The sequence below is a fragment of the Sphaerodactylus townsendi genome, unplaced genomic scaffold (assembly GCF_021028975.2).
Source record: "Sphaerodactylus townsendi isolate TG3544 unplaced genomic scaffold, MPM_Stown_v2.3 scaffold_19, whole genome shotgun sequence".
Lineage (NCBI taxonomy): Eukaryota > Metazoa > Chordata > Lepidosauria > Squamata > Sphaerodactylidae > Sphaerodactylus > Sphaerodactylus townsendi.
This window is the reverse complement of record NW_025950352.1, coordinates 21,842-37,500: the sequence shown is the minus strand read 5'-3', so window position 1 is coordinate 37,500 and position 15,659 is coordinate 21,842. Positions and strand designations below refer to the sequence as shown.

Here is a 15,659-nt window from a genome sequence, read left to right as displayed (position 1 = left end):
CGGTGCAGCCTGTGCGGAGGCTACGCCGTCGCACGAACGCCTTACTGTCCCTCTGATCTTCCAACACGTCGGCCAGGCCAGGGGACACGCCCCCCTGCCCTGCGCGACAGCTCTGGAGTCGCAGGGCGGGGTGTGTCCCCCCTGGCCTGGGCGACACGGCAGAAGGTCAGAGGGACGGTAAGGCATTTGGGAAAGGGGGGAAATTCCAGCCGCTGCCTGCTGTTTCCGAAAAACTCTGTACTCTGTAATAACTATGGCTGTTTCCACACAGGCGGAATACAGTGTCCCAGGGACGCTAAAAACAGCATCCCTGGGGAGGGGTTCGCACTGCCGCCGCTTGAGTGGCGCAAAGCCGCTGTTCTCGAACCTCGAGGTTCAGAAACAGTGGCCTTGGGACGCTGTATTCCGCCTATGTGGAAACAGCCATAGTTATTACAGAGTACACACCTTTTTAAAAAGTAGAAAAGGATGGCTCAAGAAGGAGGGGAGAAGGTATAGCTATTTGGCCCCCTAAAAATAATTGGGAGGAAGGTGTGAAGAAGAGGTAAGATGTCCCCTCCCAATACCACAGGAAATGGCCCTCAGCCTCGCTGCTGCTGCTGCTGCTGCTGCTTCTTAATCCTGTTGCAAAGGAAACTATTCTTTATATCAACTAAAAGCCTTTTGCTCTTGAGTCCTCTTGCTGGAATATTCCAGGCAAACTTCAAATCCAGTCATTTCCTCTTTCTTGCAGATTATTTTGGAAAGGAAGGCAAATGACCAGCGTCAGCCACAGCAACGTCCAAGAAAGACTCTTCAGCCCAGTTCCTCACAGCCACACCTCCCTTTTGAATCTCCATGCAAGATGCAGAGGACCCCACAACCCGCTCTGCCAAGTGGCTCTCCTGCGCCATCCGGGCCTCCTTGTGAAGCTTCCTACCAAAGTGCAGGTGACATCAGGCGTGGCTGCCCAAGGTCGGCCATGAATTCCACTGTGTGCAACCCTGTTGCCCACATTGCTGCCAATGGTACGTGCCAGCATCCAATGTGTTGGGTCCTTGGGGGGAGGGATAGATCGGATAGGCTGAGGAGACAGCAGAAAGGGGGGCACTTGAAGAGGCAGCAAGTTCAGCAGCTTTCTGGACCCAGTATCCTTTGGCTTGTAAAGCTGGGGGCTGCCAGGTCTGCCGCTGAATTCCATCAGGCAGGCAGGCAGGTGGGTGGGCAGTCATGCTAGGAATGAAACCTGCAGCAGGTGAGCTGGACAGTCCTTGGAAGTGTGTGAGACCACCGCTGCAGCTGGCTACAGAATCCACAATGTTGGAGTATATTAATACAGGCTGATACAGGCCCTTTTCCTTCCTTGAAATGTTAACTGAACCCTTCCATTGTATCATAGCCCTGTTGTCTTTTCAGAATTCCTCCTGAACAGTTCTTTTCTACATAGGTTGCTGAATGCCAGAAATGTGGAAACCTTCCTGACCTCCTCCGAGTGGCCATTCCACAAAGCGATGGCCACTACAGAGAAGGCATTGATCTGGGCATATGCTGGCACATATATATGTGGGACATCAACCTGCCCTTCTCATCATTCCAAACTAAAAGGGGCTCTCTCTCTCTCTTTACCCTCCCACCCATTCAGAAAAGTCCTTTGGTTGAACCTCAGACGAGAATAATTCAGTGCAGTTTTCACCCTGACAGTCTGAACCAAATGAGAGACTCTGCGTGGAAGCTGAGTCTCTGTAGGAATAAGCTGCCAAATAGTGGGATGGTGAGAGATTCCCCTTTGTGCACTATTAAACACTGTACTAGACACATTTCGAGGATTTGCCTGTGAAAACACTGTTAAACCACAGAGATCTCCAGGGTTATCACATTAGAGAAACAGGTCTGTCTCTGATAATGCAAAATTAGGGAACGAGTTCTTTACTCTGAACAAGCAAAACAAACAGGACAAATGCATAAACATCTTTCATTGAGGAAAGAAATATTCTTTTTGAAGCACAACACAAGGAAAACAAAGGCTCAAAAGAATTAACCCCACAGTTACTATGGAAATGAATACTAACATTTTCAGCATTCCTAGCACTGCTTAAGCATATAATAGCACATAATGGTCTAAAAAAATAAAAGCAGGTTTCAGCTTTTGTCTCACTGCTTTTAGGTATTATCAAAAAGTCCAATTTACCGAACCATCTCACCCAGAGATCTCACCTGTTCCTCTGGGACTTCCAGCCAGAGAAATCTGATTTGCTTGTCATTATTGCAACCATGTGGTTGTTTCTAGAGATCTGCTTGGTTACAACTAAATAAGAGATAAGCAACATATTGCAATTCCGCAGGGCCTGTCTCATGATCAGCCAATTTCTTGTTTGATCCTTCCATGTCTTCCGGCTGGGACGTGGGATCCTTCCTCCCTTCTCATCCCCCCTCCCTCTTAATTACTGTGGTTATACTTTTTCACTCTCTGTACTTTCACTTCCTGGGCAATGCCTTATCAGTTCATTAGACACCCGGTGTTGTAGTTCTTTCAGTATTGTGAAATGTAGGGTTTTTTGACCCTAGGGGAGGCTGCATCATCTCTGGACTGTGAGACTGGTGGGGTGCCGTCCCCCTTTGGGAACTGGTAGTCAGGGGTGGTGTTGTTGTTTGACATGGGGGCATGGAGTGGGGTATAATGGTGGGTGCTTTGCTGCTTATTCTTTAATTCTGTCCATAGAAGTCTAAGTGCTTATTCCTGATGCTGTTTCATAATAAAGAAAGAATCTAAATATAGAGTCTTGTTATTGAGCTGTCCAGAGGCATGACAGCCTGTAAATCAGAGTCTATTCCATGAGGCTTATGACTGAGGTTTACATCCTGTCAGTGGCCTCCCTCTCTCAGTTCCACCTTCCCACCTTTTTTCGCATTTGTGTACCTTAGGGTAAAAATTGGAATGTTTTAGCTGCCATCTGTTGGTTAATTTGGTTGATTTTAATGTGTGGGTTTACTGTATTTATTATATATGGTTTTATGTTGGAAGCCACCTTTAACCCATCAGGGGAAGGAAGGGCAACATGCAAATTTAATAATAAGCGTGAATAGCCATTCATCAGGTGAAAATGAAATGTTGCAAGACAAGAAGGCCAGACACAACTCATAAAAAACAATTAATATAGCCCTTTTTTGTAACTTTTTCAACTATGTCCAAGATGAAGGTAGATCTAAGCAACAGTTCATGACTAGCTGAACAGGAGTGTAACCTCTCAGTCGACTTGCAAATTCAGCAAGAAAAGAGAAGTCGTTCCAACCACAACAGTGGGATGATCCTACAGTGGGGGTGGGGGTGGGGTTTCAGACTGGTGCATTTGCCTGCAGAATTATTCCACCAGATGAAAGAATGCTTGGAGGCCCTTCTCTGTGGAGATTCAGTGAGTGGCAACTGTGGACAAGGCCTCGACCTGGCATTGCCCTCCACAGCCGAACAGCTCCCGAAGGCAGAGCTGCCTGGCTCTTTCTGTGACATCTTCCAGCAGCCAGCAACATTTTGGAGAAACACCTTACACCACAAAATGTACATTGCTAAGGCTATGATAATTGGGTTTGCACTCTGTATGTGCTCAGAGAGTGGTAAGTGTCTTGTACAGTCTTACAGACACACAAGGAGAACTCTGGGTGGGTACACTCATTTCCCAGCACAATGTCTATCTGGCTCAATAGATATCCACATGACCTAGCAGGAGAAGAACAGAAGATAACTACTGTAAATCATCAAGCTCCAGGGAGCCAAATGGTAGAAGGACAAAAGACAGAGGGTATACAAAATTGTGTGTGTGTGGAGGGGGATGACTCCAGACCACAAGAAAGCAGTTCTCTTAAACCTGTTGGGTTTTTTTCCTGGGAGCTATTTCACACCTGCACTGTGTTGCTGAACAAAAAGTAGGAAATCCATACATCGTGAAGCCGATGGAACTTTTCTGAATGCTTTCAACCCCAAGAATAGTTTTGCCATCATTCAGGGTATGCAAAAATTAGGGTCAGAGGACAGTGGCTGCATTGCCTTTAATTTGCTGTGTAGTCATCGTGTTTTTAAATTCTCCTCTTAAACTTCCTCACATTTTGCCTGCAGGTGATTTGATCTCTGTATCCTCATTAAGCTGTAAAAGGGTCTGGTTCATCCGCAGAGTGTGCCTGTAGCCCCTGCAAGAGTTCATGGGAACAAAGTGGGAGATGAGGCAGCGGCGGAGCCTTTCGGTGGGGATGTGGTCAGGCGTGCTCGTCCGTCAGCAGGAGAGACTTTGTGAAGCGAGGCATCGGCAGTGAAAACCCCGGAGAAAAGTCAGCTACGCGGCAGTCAGGAAGAGAGAGGACTTGCCGTGGGGAGACCGGGGACAGGAACGGGGGCTTTTGGGACTGCTTCCCCAAAGGGGTGGTGGGGTTTTTCATCCACTGATGTTGCTGTTCTGGGCCTGATTTAATGCTGCTGCTCAGTTAGTTATGTTGAGGCTTAAGATTTGGATGTTGGATTTTGTGCTATTGTTATGGAGGGGAGGGGGAGGGGCCCCAGCATCTGGAGAGTTTGCAGGTTGTTCTAAATCTCATGTTAAGAAAAGTGGCAAGGAAGTTGTTGTTGACAAACAATTCCCTGGAAGGTTCTTCTTCAGCTGTCGTGGCTCCCGGTTGCTGTGCCACATGCCTTATTTGCGGCCTTGCTTTCTGCAGATAGCCAGTGGCCCTGCACCGTGGCGAGGAATCGCTCCGCTCCCTTCTCTTCCCATCAGGGCCCCTCCTCCCTCAACAGGAGGCCCGCATCCCAGGCACCAGCAGACCATCCTGCCCCTGCAGCTGTCGTGAAAGAACTCCCTGGCGTGAGTAATTCTGCCTCGGGTCAGGGCCCCTATCATTGTGAGGAGGGGGGCTTCCCTTGGGAACGCTGCCGTGCCTCCTGCCACCCCTCCCCAGTCGAGGAAGGGGGGAGTGAACATTGACCCCTGACATCGACTGCCTCGTTGCCTCTTGACCTGGTTGAATGTGTTGACTCTCACCTCACCAATGCTCTTGTGGCCTCCTCACCTCCAGGAGGGCTCCTGTCCACTCAGTAAGGCCTTCATTTGGCCTTGTGATCCAGCCTGACCCTCGTCACATGGAAAGGAAGTGGAATTCTAGTCTACTTTTAGAGCTCTGGCTGGAACCTGAGGGTGTCTGTTAACAACTCTGTGCTCTCGGGGGGGGGGGCCTTCAGATTTTATGAAGGGGGTTGGTTATTTTATAACAACTATGTACTTTGCTTCCTGTTTGGGGTTTATTCTTCTTGCTTCTTCTAGAGAAACTGAATTATAAAATGCAAAACTCTATTCTGTTGAGACGACAGAGGAACCAGAACTCAGGCCTGTCTCTTGGCATCAAGAACCGCTTACACAAACATTTTTTGTTAGGGGAGCTGGACAGCAGGATGTGTGTGCAGGAAGTCTGTGCTCATTGCTCTGCAGAAGCAGCCGTCTGCTTGTGGGGGTGGGGGAGGAGGACAAGGATACCAGGAATCTGTGTCAGAGAGCAGCCGAAATATAATGCCAAGAGATGGTACTTTAAGTTCAGAGACCCTGGTTTAAATTTTGCCTGAAGCCACTCCCAGCCACCTGCCCATCTAGTATGGGGAAAGCAGCAGAGGCCTACTTTGCAGGACTCCTGCCTACTCAGCAGCAGAAGGATGAATGCTGGAAAGCGCTGCATAAATCTGCAATAGTCTTTGTGGAAATGAGCGTGGGATCCAGGAAGAGGAGGGGGAGAGCTGGACGGGGCGGTGCCTGTTTGCACAGGAGCTGGGGCCCTCTTGTTTGTTTCCTGGCCTTGTGCAAGAGGACTGATGCTGATGCTGAGAGCTGCCTCCAGGTACTGACCACTTTTCCAGCTTAGCAGCAGATGCCCTCCTTAGGAGAATATCTTGTTCCAGATGTTGCTGCTTCTCTTGGGTTGGGTCGGGGCTGCCCGTGGCATGCCTCAGCCCCTGTTCTGGTACTGCAGGCACTGAAAGGGCCCGTGGGCCGAAGGCAGCTCACCTTCCACGGGAGACCACTGTCGCTTTCTGGCCAGGCTCAAGCAGCTGCTCTCAACCGCCCCCTGATTAGGAAGGAGTCCTCACCCAGCAAGGCCCCAGCAGACCACCAGGTGAGTGGAACTCCCCCAGGCCTCCTCCCAGCCAGACCCGCTGCTTCCCTGCTGTGCCTGTTTTCCCTTCTGGGTCAGACTTGTGTCCTCATAGATAATCGCAGCTAACATGGAGCCGGCACCAGCTCCCGGTCCAGGAAGCCCTGCCGGCTGAAGGGGGGTTTTCACTGAAACCTGGTGGGATGATGAGTCCCATGATTGGAACATAAGAATTCAGAGAAACATCAACTCGAAAAGGAAGAGGAGCAGCGCTATGTATCAGCACGGGATCCTTGCCCAGCTGCCTGCACTCCGTCTGCCCTGGGCTTTTCCCATAGGGGACCAGTGTCTGTCTTTGCCTGGTGTGGTCTGGTCAGACTGCTCCTTGCTGCCCAGGCCTTTAGTTCTCTGCCTGCTGCATTGTTCTTGTGTATTATTGCTGTTCTTTTTCTTTCATGCAGAATTCAAAGACTCCTGAGGCTCACAGCAAGGAAGTCCATCCCTTTCCAAAGCCCAGCAGAAAGATGTTCCAGGTCACAGCAAATGTGGAAGCCGCTGGTGATCCCCGGGCCTGCCTGGGCAGCTATTCCCAGTCCTATGGGACCATCTGCAAGTCTGCCCTTCAGTGCCTGTCTATGCCGAGCTCCTGCCCACAGGCACTGGCCCCAAATGTTCAGAAGCATTGACAGGGCCAACCCCAAGAGCGCTTGCCCCAAGACCCTTCTCAAAAGACAACATAGAACCTGTTCTACAGCTGCACATGGCATGCGTTTGCCAACCTCTGGTGAAGGGAAGAAGACTTGCAATGGACCTCTGCTGAGCCCTCAGCAGCGGAAGTCAAGACCTGCTGTGCCTCTCCACTCGGTCAAGGGTTGCTTTGGAAAAAGGAAAGAGAGCCCCCAAAGATGAAGAAACAGCTGTGCGGTCCAAGACTTCTCTTTGATTCTTTCAGGCTGTGCCTCTCACGCCTATTGTGCTTAAGATGAGTCTTCTACTCTCTCTTGTCCACTGGTTTATTCTTGTAAGGATTTCAATAAAGGTCCCTTTCACACAAAAAAAAAGAGCGAAAGAAAAGGTTTTCTGATGCAGTAAAAGGATTTGGCTTCTCCCCGTTTTGACCCATGACTTGGCTGGTGCTGTCTTGGCAGCCCTGTGGCCTGCCTGAGGAGAGCCTTTCAGCTGCAGATGGCAGGACGGAGGCCGTGGCGATTGCTGACTGGCTCCATGTAGTCTGCTCAGTCATTGGCAGGCTCACTTCACAGGATGCCAGCAGCACCAGAAGCCCCTGCAGAGCCAGTGTGGGCACAAAACCAGACCCATCAATGCCTGCCTTGACTTCACGTGACTTCCAGAAACATGTTCCCTCTCGTGGTCATCTTTCGACCTCCTCTTTTGCTCCTTTAAGATTCTTGCAGAATACAGAAGGACTTGCCTGACGAAACGTGCAGCCGGGCCCCCTCTCTTGCCCAGCATGGCCTGTGCCAGTGGGCAGGGGCTCCTCTAAGGTGGCACATGCATTCTTTGACCTGGAGCTACGGCCTACTGCACAGCAGGCCATAGGGCAGACCTGGGTGGGATATGTGTGGTGATAGGCAAGAAGTGAATGGAACAAGCAGAAAATACTGTGGCCCCACCTTCGCCCTGAAATTTATTCCTCCTTCTGGAGACTGAGACAGAGCTACATTCTCCCCAACAGATTTACATTCACCCTTCTAAATTCACCGACTTCAGTTATCTTGAAAGAGCATAACTCTTTCATGCTATGGTGCAAGTTGCTGAAACATCTAATCAAATCCCGACCTCCTTTGTAGGGTTGCCAGCTGTGGATTAGGACGTACCTGGAGCTTTGGGAGTGGCGCTGGGGGTGGGCAGGGTTTGGGGAGTCGTGGGGCTTCAGCAGGGTAAATTCCATAGAGTCTGGCCTCCAAAGCAACCTTGTTCTCCCGGGGAACGTGTTGAGGTTGCTTGGTGATTGTAACAGCGGGAGATCCCCAGGTAGCACTTGGAAGTGGGCAGTCCTACTCCCTTGGGTTAGAGTGCCTTCCTCCTCCTCCTCCTCCTCTTCCCCTCTCAGAATCTGCACTGGAATGGATGCTTCTCTTAGAAGCTCACTCCCCATGCTGTGGGGAAGATAAGTGCCCCTACCTGTCCACCTCTGCCTGGTGCTCGTGATGCTTGCCCTCCCTGGCTGCCCCACCCTGTGTTGCTGCCTGACTAGCAGAATGCAAAAGGGCATTTTTGCTCCAGAGGGAGACACAGAGGCGGCGGTCATGACTGGCTGGGAGGAACAGCCAAGAGGCAGGAGAGGGAAACAGGGCAGAGCCAGAACACACACGATGGTGGGTGGTGTGAATCCCCCTCCCCCGCTTGCTAGAGATGTGCTGTTTTGGGCATCCTGGGTTTCCAATCTGTGAAAGCTCAGAGGTTTAACTGACAGGCCTGCACAGGAAGTGTCATCAAAGGAAACAGCCGGCTCTCTTCTCCAGTCCCCAACACCCCCACCCATTCCTTCTGAATTCCAGATTGCAGCGTTTGGGGCGGTAGAGCCATTTGTCTGCTAATGAAAGCAACCCAAAAGTCTGCTGCAGCACACGATGGAGATCTTAAAAGCAACTGGCCAGGTGGTCCTAGCTTTTTCCCAGCCCTCCCTGATGAATTTAACATCTTTACTGATTTTAAGGGTTGTGGGAAGAACGAGCTCGGTCAAGTGCTCTGACAGTCATTCGGTTGACTCACGCAGATGATGTGCTGCAGAATCTGGGGGACTGTGATGGAGACACTCAGGGTGGGTGTCCTGTGTTTCCATGTAATCGACCCCAATAATTTGTTATGCAGGGTCATGTGGTAGCCAGCAGAAGGTGAACTGCGAAAGGCTGAGCCTGAACAACAACTCTGGAGCCCTTAACATAGTTCTGCATATCTCTTTGGTATCAGAGATAAGTTGAAGAAGACCTATTTTAATCATTGGGACTGCACTCTTTAGTAGTTAGAATCCAGCTGCAGGCTTGTTAGCGGCAGAAAAGGCAACCCGGGGGCAAGGCGTCAAGCTCCAGGCAAGCACTTTGGGACATTGCCACTTTCGGGGATACTTCTAAAGCCTCACTGCTATTTTCCTCCTTCAGAATGTGGCGAGAAAGAACGAACCTCCCCCTTGCCAGAGAGAGAAGAAAGCAGATGCCAACTCTGCCACTCACATTCTGGGAAAATGCCAAAGGACTTGGAAGTTTTGCACAGAGACAGCTAGACAGTTAGTTGTCCCCAGAGGAAGCAAGGGGGGGGGGCTCTCTACCTCCTCACAAAATCTCCCACTTGATTGCCATCCCCTAATTCCCAACTGTTACCTTAGAGGAAGATCTGTCTGACCCTCTGGCTTTGTTGGCCCAGGAGTGTGAGTCCAGTGTCGTACTTCTGAATTGGGAAAACTGGAAGCCACCAAGATCCCCCCCTGCCCACTTCTTGGGAAACCTTAAGTGCCTCTTAACAGCTGTAGAGAATCAACAGGTGGTGAAGACCCCCCCCCCCTTCTCTGGGCCTCACTTTTGTGAATTTCTGCCTGTATTGACACACACTGTCTTTCAATCTAGTAGCCAACTGTGATCCCTCTAAAGAGGAGGCTGCATTGAGGAGAGGCTCTGGAGCTTGCTAGATACCCCTCCCTCCCTCTGCTTGATGGGAGAGGTGCAGCTTGTATGCCATTCCGTGTAGCCTAGTAGTTCCTACAGTTCCAGTGTGGGTGTGCTGCGAGCTCGCTCTGGCAAACCCAGGCTGAAATCCCTGCTCTTATGGAAGCTTGCTGGGTCACTGACCTGGATCCCGTTTCTGTCTGATCTGCCTAACCTACTTCAAAGCAGACAGGGAGAGAAAAGAAGGATATAAATAATTACTCCCTTTTGGCTTCTGTAACTGAGTCAAATATACTGTGGTGCGATGTGTTCTTAAACATGTGTCCCTTCCTCACCCTCGCACAGCAATCATTTCCCTGTTGCCTTTCCCCTGAAGGAGAACGATGGCTGTTCATTCAGCTGTGATGCAACTTTTTCTCCAACTCCTCCCTCTGTCCCTTGTCATCGGCTTCCACCCTCCCTTGCAGTTGTGTTTGCCAAAATCACTGATTTTTCTTTGCAGCACATCCTGTTTCCTCAACCCTGCAACTGGTTGACCTGTTGGGGGCCTTCGGATCACACCTGAGTTTCCATGACAGACCTCAGTCCCCCCCCCCCCCCCGTCTGCTCCTTCAACATTTCTCCATGGGGAAGAACTGCCTCTGTTTTCTCTCCGTCCCTTGCAGGATAGGAGTTCGTCCCTCACCGGTGCTTTCTGTGCATTGTCCCTGGGTGCCCTATCAAATCCTGCAGCTTTCAGCACCCACCATATGCTGATGAGCTCTATCACTGGACTTCCCCAGTCTCTAGTCAGTCTGACATCTGTAGCTCCCTGAGGGACTCCCTCTGCTCAGATGTCCCGTTGCTGTCTCAAACTCTGTCTGCTGCTCTTTCTTAAAGCCTCTCCTTATCTATTGACAAGGTCACTGGTCACCTTCCTGGACAGGGCCAAAGCCTTGGACTCCTCTCTTCTGCCTTTGCAATGCTGCAGAAACAAGACTCTTCATGCTGCCCCCCCCCCCCCGCCTTCCTTGCTGGCCTTGTGTGACTGCATCACAACTCCTCCCTCTAGCCAGCAATCAGTTTCCCAAACCATGTGCCTCTTGACCATGTGACAGTCCCTCTCTGCTTTCTCTGTAAAGCCCTCCATGGCTGTGCCTGTGGATACTTCAGCTTCTCCAGCCCATCTTCTGCACACCCTGATGACTGAAATTGCTGCCCAGAACCTCTGCTGGAGGCTCCCGTTCAAAACCCTCTTCCCTGCCAGGCCTGTTGCTCACTCTTCCATCCAAGTGAAGTTCTTCAGCACATCTGAGAGGAATGAAGGCAGGTCCTCTCCTCCACTTGCCATACCTGGTCTCAGGCTGCAGATGGGAGGGCCAGCAAGCCCTTGAGATGACGTCACTGTGTGTGGTTGTGTTGCTCCTGACTAAAGTAAGGATACCAGGGAACTTATAAGGGGCTTAGCATTCCACTTTATTTAAAAACAACAACACAGTGCATTTATAGCCCTACTTCCAGGTTATCTGCTTGAGGCCTTTGCCGTTTCACTTCGTCATGGTGGATTGCAGAGTTATCATTGGGTTAAGAATTTCCTCTTATTTTCTCCTAGTAAATTTCCCTATCCTTGTATCTATTTTAATAGGAAGGTAAGAAAAAGTGGCATGCGTGAGATGCAAGTCCTGGCCAGCATTGTTTTGAGTGGCCCGTGAAGCCTCCCACCACCCTCCCTGCTGAGGACTTTCCCCTTCCTCTCCAGCTGCCCAACCTCAGGGCCTGTGCTGAGCCACTGAACCTCCTGCCGGCCGGCCGGCCGGCTGGCCGGCTTCCTAGAGGTCACAGGGGGCAGCCTGCCCTCCTCTGTCTGTGGAATGTCTGGAGGATCTTCCTAATGCTTTTTCTGAGGGCAGCTGGGCACTGATAGCATGAGGAGACAGAGTCTTGTTCTTAGCCATTGGGCTGCATCTGAAGCTGCTGCCAGGAGTGACAATTAGCCGGGCCCCGCACTGCCTCAGCCAGTGGCGCATGCGTGCAAGGTCTTGGCTGTACTGGTGCTCCCGCAGGAGCTGCTGCTGCTGCTCTTTCAGCTGGGCCATGAAGTCTTTCAAGACCTCAGCTCTCTTGATGAGATTCAGCAGTTCATGGCGCAGCCGCCAGTTCTCTGCTTTCACCTGCTTGGTGTGCTGTATGAGGCTCCGCACAGCCTCCTTCTCTGCCAGCTTGGCCAGAGCCTGGACTTTCTGCTGAGACGCCATCTCATAATCAGCCTTCTGCTGCAGGAACTGGCTCTTGACCTTGTGCATTTGCTCCGAGTGCTGGATTTTCATGGCTAGAAGCTCCTTCTCCAGCTCCCGGATCCGGGTCAGCTGCTCAAACTGCAGTTCTTTGAAGGGCTGGAGCTCTTCCACTTCTTTGTTCATGAGGGAGTACTTGGTCTCCATCTCGATCAGTTGACTCTTCACCTCCTTCTCCTTGTCTGTGTACTGTGTGATCAGCTGCTCCTTTTGCTTCCGAACCTGCGCCAGGTCTGCGCGATTCTGGTCGTTCAATGTAACAATGGCAGTCTGGCATCGGAGGGTGCGCCTGTTCAGGTACGAGAGGTAGGCTTTGCTGTTCTCACGGATCTGCTGTGCTTCCTTGTCCAGGAATTTGTTCTGCTCCTGGAAATGTTGCATGCGCCGAGTGTATGTATCCACATGCTCTGTCAGGATGGCGTACTCCTTCTGTAGGTACTGCTCCCGCTCACTGACAAATGGGGCCGTGGCAGTCTGTCCAGCCTTGCCCTTTTTATCTTTTGACTTTTTCTTCGGTGCCATGTTGTGCCAAGTGGTGAGTGTTTAGACACTGACAAAATCAAATAGAATAGGCTGTAAGACAATAACTGTGTGTTATCTAGAAGGTTCTTGGGTGATCTTCAAAATTCTGCCCAGGGGCCCATCCTGATAGGGGAAGAAAAAGGCCCTCACTACGCCTGCAGCCACGAAAGAGGGAAAGGAGGGCAATGTTATCTGGCTCCTCCTCCCTGCTAAACTTTGGGGACTACCTGGTTCTTGACCTGCGTGCATCTGGTGAACTCCAGAATCAGTTATCTGAAGGACTGTTGGTGGGGGTGGGGTGGGGTGGGGGGGTGGGGCGGCCAAGTAATGGAAAACTGTTTTGAAGACACTCAAAGCAACTCACAATAAAACAGGAAACAATGATTGTGGTGGAATGCCTTCCATCCAAGAGTGCACCTCAACGTTTCAGTCATGATGACTTCATTCTTTCCCTTTGGGGAGGGCAGCATATAAATTGGAATAAATGAATAAATTCTGCCTGGCCTCCAGTCTCGCTGCAACTGAGAGAATAGGGGGGGGGGGGTTGGGGGACGGAGCCATCGAGCTCCAAGTGCAGTTCACTCAAGCTCTTGCTTTTGTGTGCCACTCATTTCATTAGCAAAATGTTAGCAAATGGGCCATAGAGGCCCAGAATAGCAAAAGTCTCTTGCAGTGCAACATGCTGTTGCCACATGGTGCAGCACAGATGCCAGGGTGCATCTGAACTTTGCTGCTGCAGCTGTTAAAATGAGCTCTAACCTGTGTTAGATGATGCACATAGGGGCAAAAAATCCAAACTTCACATACATGCTACAAGGGGCAGTGCTATCAGTCACAGACCAGGAAAGGGATTTGGGCTTCTTAGTTGATAGTTCCATGGGAATGTCAACTCAGTGCATGGCAGCTATGAAAAAGGCAAACTCTATGCTGGGGATCATTAGGAAAGGAGTTGATAATAAAACTGCAAGGATTGTCATGCCCTTATATAAAGCCGTGGTGCGACCGCACTTGGAGTACTGTGTTCAGTTCTGGTCGCCACATCTCAAAAAGGATATTGAAGAGATAGAAAAAGTGCAGAGAAGGGCAACGAGGATGATTGAGGGATTGGAGCACCTTCCTTATAAGGAGAGGCTGCAGCGTTTGGGACTCTATAGTTTGGAGAGGAGACGTCTGAGGGGGGATATGATTGAAGTCTATAAAATTATGCATGGGGTAGAAAATGTTGACAGAGAGAAATTTTTCTCTCTTTCTCACAATACTAGAACCAGGGGGCATTCAATGAAAATGCTGGGGGGAAGAATTAGGACTAATAAAAGGAAACACTTCTTCACGCAACGTGTGATTGGTGTTTGGAATATGCTGCCACAGGAGGTGGTGATGGCCACTAACCTGGATAGCTTTAAAAAGGGCTTGGACAGATTTATGGAGGAGAAGTCGATCTATGGCTCCCAATCTTGATCCTCCTTGATCTCAGATTGCAAATGCCTCAGCAGACCAGGTGCTCAGGAGCAGCAGCAGCCGCAGAAGGCCATTGCTTTCACATCCTGCATGTGAGCTCCCAAAGGCACCTGATGGGCCACTGTGAGTAGCAGAGTGCTGGACTAGATGGACTCTGGTCTGATCCAGCAGGCTAGTTCTTATGTTCTTATGGTCAGAGATTTGGTACCAGTCTTTCCCCACTGTCCAAAATGTTTTCCTTTTCCAAGTTTGATAGGGAGCCAAAGGGCCTGACATTTGGTAGCACGTGGATGGGAAGGTAATTATGTCTAACCCAGAAGCTTACGAGATCATTGGCCAGAGTCCAGCAACCTTGGTGGGAAACACTCTCCTTCTTTCAGATAATTTGAAACCTTCTTTATTTGGGACTGGATTATTCTAATTGTTTCCTCCTCCCTGCCAAATCATTAAATCCACCTGGGTGTAAATCAGTGAAATAAATGCCTCCTCCAGTAATAATCTGTCGATGGAGCAACATTAAATTCTCGCAACTGCTCCACCCTCCTCACCCTTGTGGATCTCTCATCAACTGTCTTCCACAGGGCTCAGCTGCTAGCCAGCCTCTTCCCAGCAGGCTGGAGAGATAAGGGGATGTTTCCTTTCAAGCAACTGGCATATTTGGAATGTCTTGTGTGTCCACGGTGATGACGGAATGCCTCGACATCATCACAGGTTGCCAGTCTTCTAGCCAAGGCCATTGCTCTGGATGCTCTGGATGCTGTGATCGCTCTCTCTCTCGCTCTCACACACACATGCGCGCGCACACACACACGCACACACACAGTGTCTATTCTGGATTGGCTAGAGCCGGATTTCTGGCTCAGGTCTGCCATCTGGCTGCAGGGGAGGTGTCAGGGGTATTTCTTCAGCATGGAACTATTTGAACTAGAACCAGGCTGGGGCATCCATTGAACATGCTGGGGGGAAGAATTAGGACTAATAAAAGGAAACACTTCTTCACGCAACGTGTGTTTGGTGTTTGGAATATGCTGCCATAGCAGGTGGTGATCTTCATTGCTACTCACATGCTAATGGGTGGATCCCAGTCAACGCATGTAAATCTAACTTGCTAAATGCTCCCTTTACCTGTTACAGACAATGGTTCTTCCCCCACCCTGGATACTCCAACAGGTATATATGCTCCACTTGCTTTCCTAATATCAGCTCCTCTGAAGATGCCAGCCACAGATGCAGGCAAAACGTCAGGAGAGAATGCTGCTAGAACACGGCCATACAGCCCGGAAACCACACAGCAGCCCACTATATTGGGTATATTGAGACGGGCAGTCGCAAACTACAGCAGCGGCACATGAGGTCAGTGGAGGGAGGGGAGGGGAATGGGGTTGCTGCCTGGCCTGCCTTGGACTGGTTCGGTGCCAGAGTCCTAAGAAGAGCACAGAACTGTCTTGCCAGCAACGCACAACCTGGGATGCAAAACCATCCATTGGTGTAGGCATTTGTTTTAACTATTTTGATTGCCCGTTACTTCAAGTGTGCTGTGCAAAGAACCAAGGCGTCTTTTAGCATGGATTGTAGGTGCCTGCGAGCAGATTGGTTTTCTTGGCTGTCAATTTGTATCTGAAAAAACCGCATGGTCACCCTTCAGCGGATGGCCGTTGTCCTGTCGTCCTCTAACCCCAGT

General features: G+C 50.3%; 2 protein-coding genes across 6 annotated transcripts in view; one reads left to right on the top strand and one right to left on the bottom strand.

The window, feature by feature from the left end:
* Positions 1-7,176, top strand: part of MAPK15 (mitogen-activated protein kinase 15) — a 45,067-nt gene extending 37,891 nt beyond the window's left edge. For 3 of the 5 annotated variants that reach the window (XM_048482584.1, XM_048482583.1, XM_048482585.1), the window contains 4 exons: positions 734-1,007; positions 4,681-4,826; positions 5,980-6,123; positions 6,564-7,176. In XM_048482584.1, the coding sequence (XP_048338541.1) occupies positions 734-1,007; positions 4,681-4,826; positions 5,980-6,123; positions 6,564-6,788 (789 nt within the window). In that variant the 3' untranslated portion in view covers positions 6,789-7,176. Of the gene's footprint in view, positions 1-733; positions 1,008-4,680; positions 6,124-6,563 lie in introns of those variants that run through there. The other 2 variants (XR_007243318.1, XM_048482586.1) reach the window with 2 other exon arrangements.
* A 4,357-nt stretch (positions 7,177-11,533) lies between these two features.
* CCDC166 (coiled-coil domain containing 166) lies at positions 11,534-12,520 on the bottom strand. The gene has a single exon (XM_048482669.1). It carries the CDS (start codon positions 12,518-12,520, stop codon positions 11,534-11,536), a length of 987 nt encoding a protein of 328 aa, XP_048338626.1.
* Between the last annotated feature and the right edge of the window lie 3,139 nt (positions 12,521-15,659).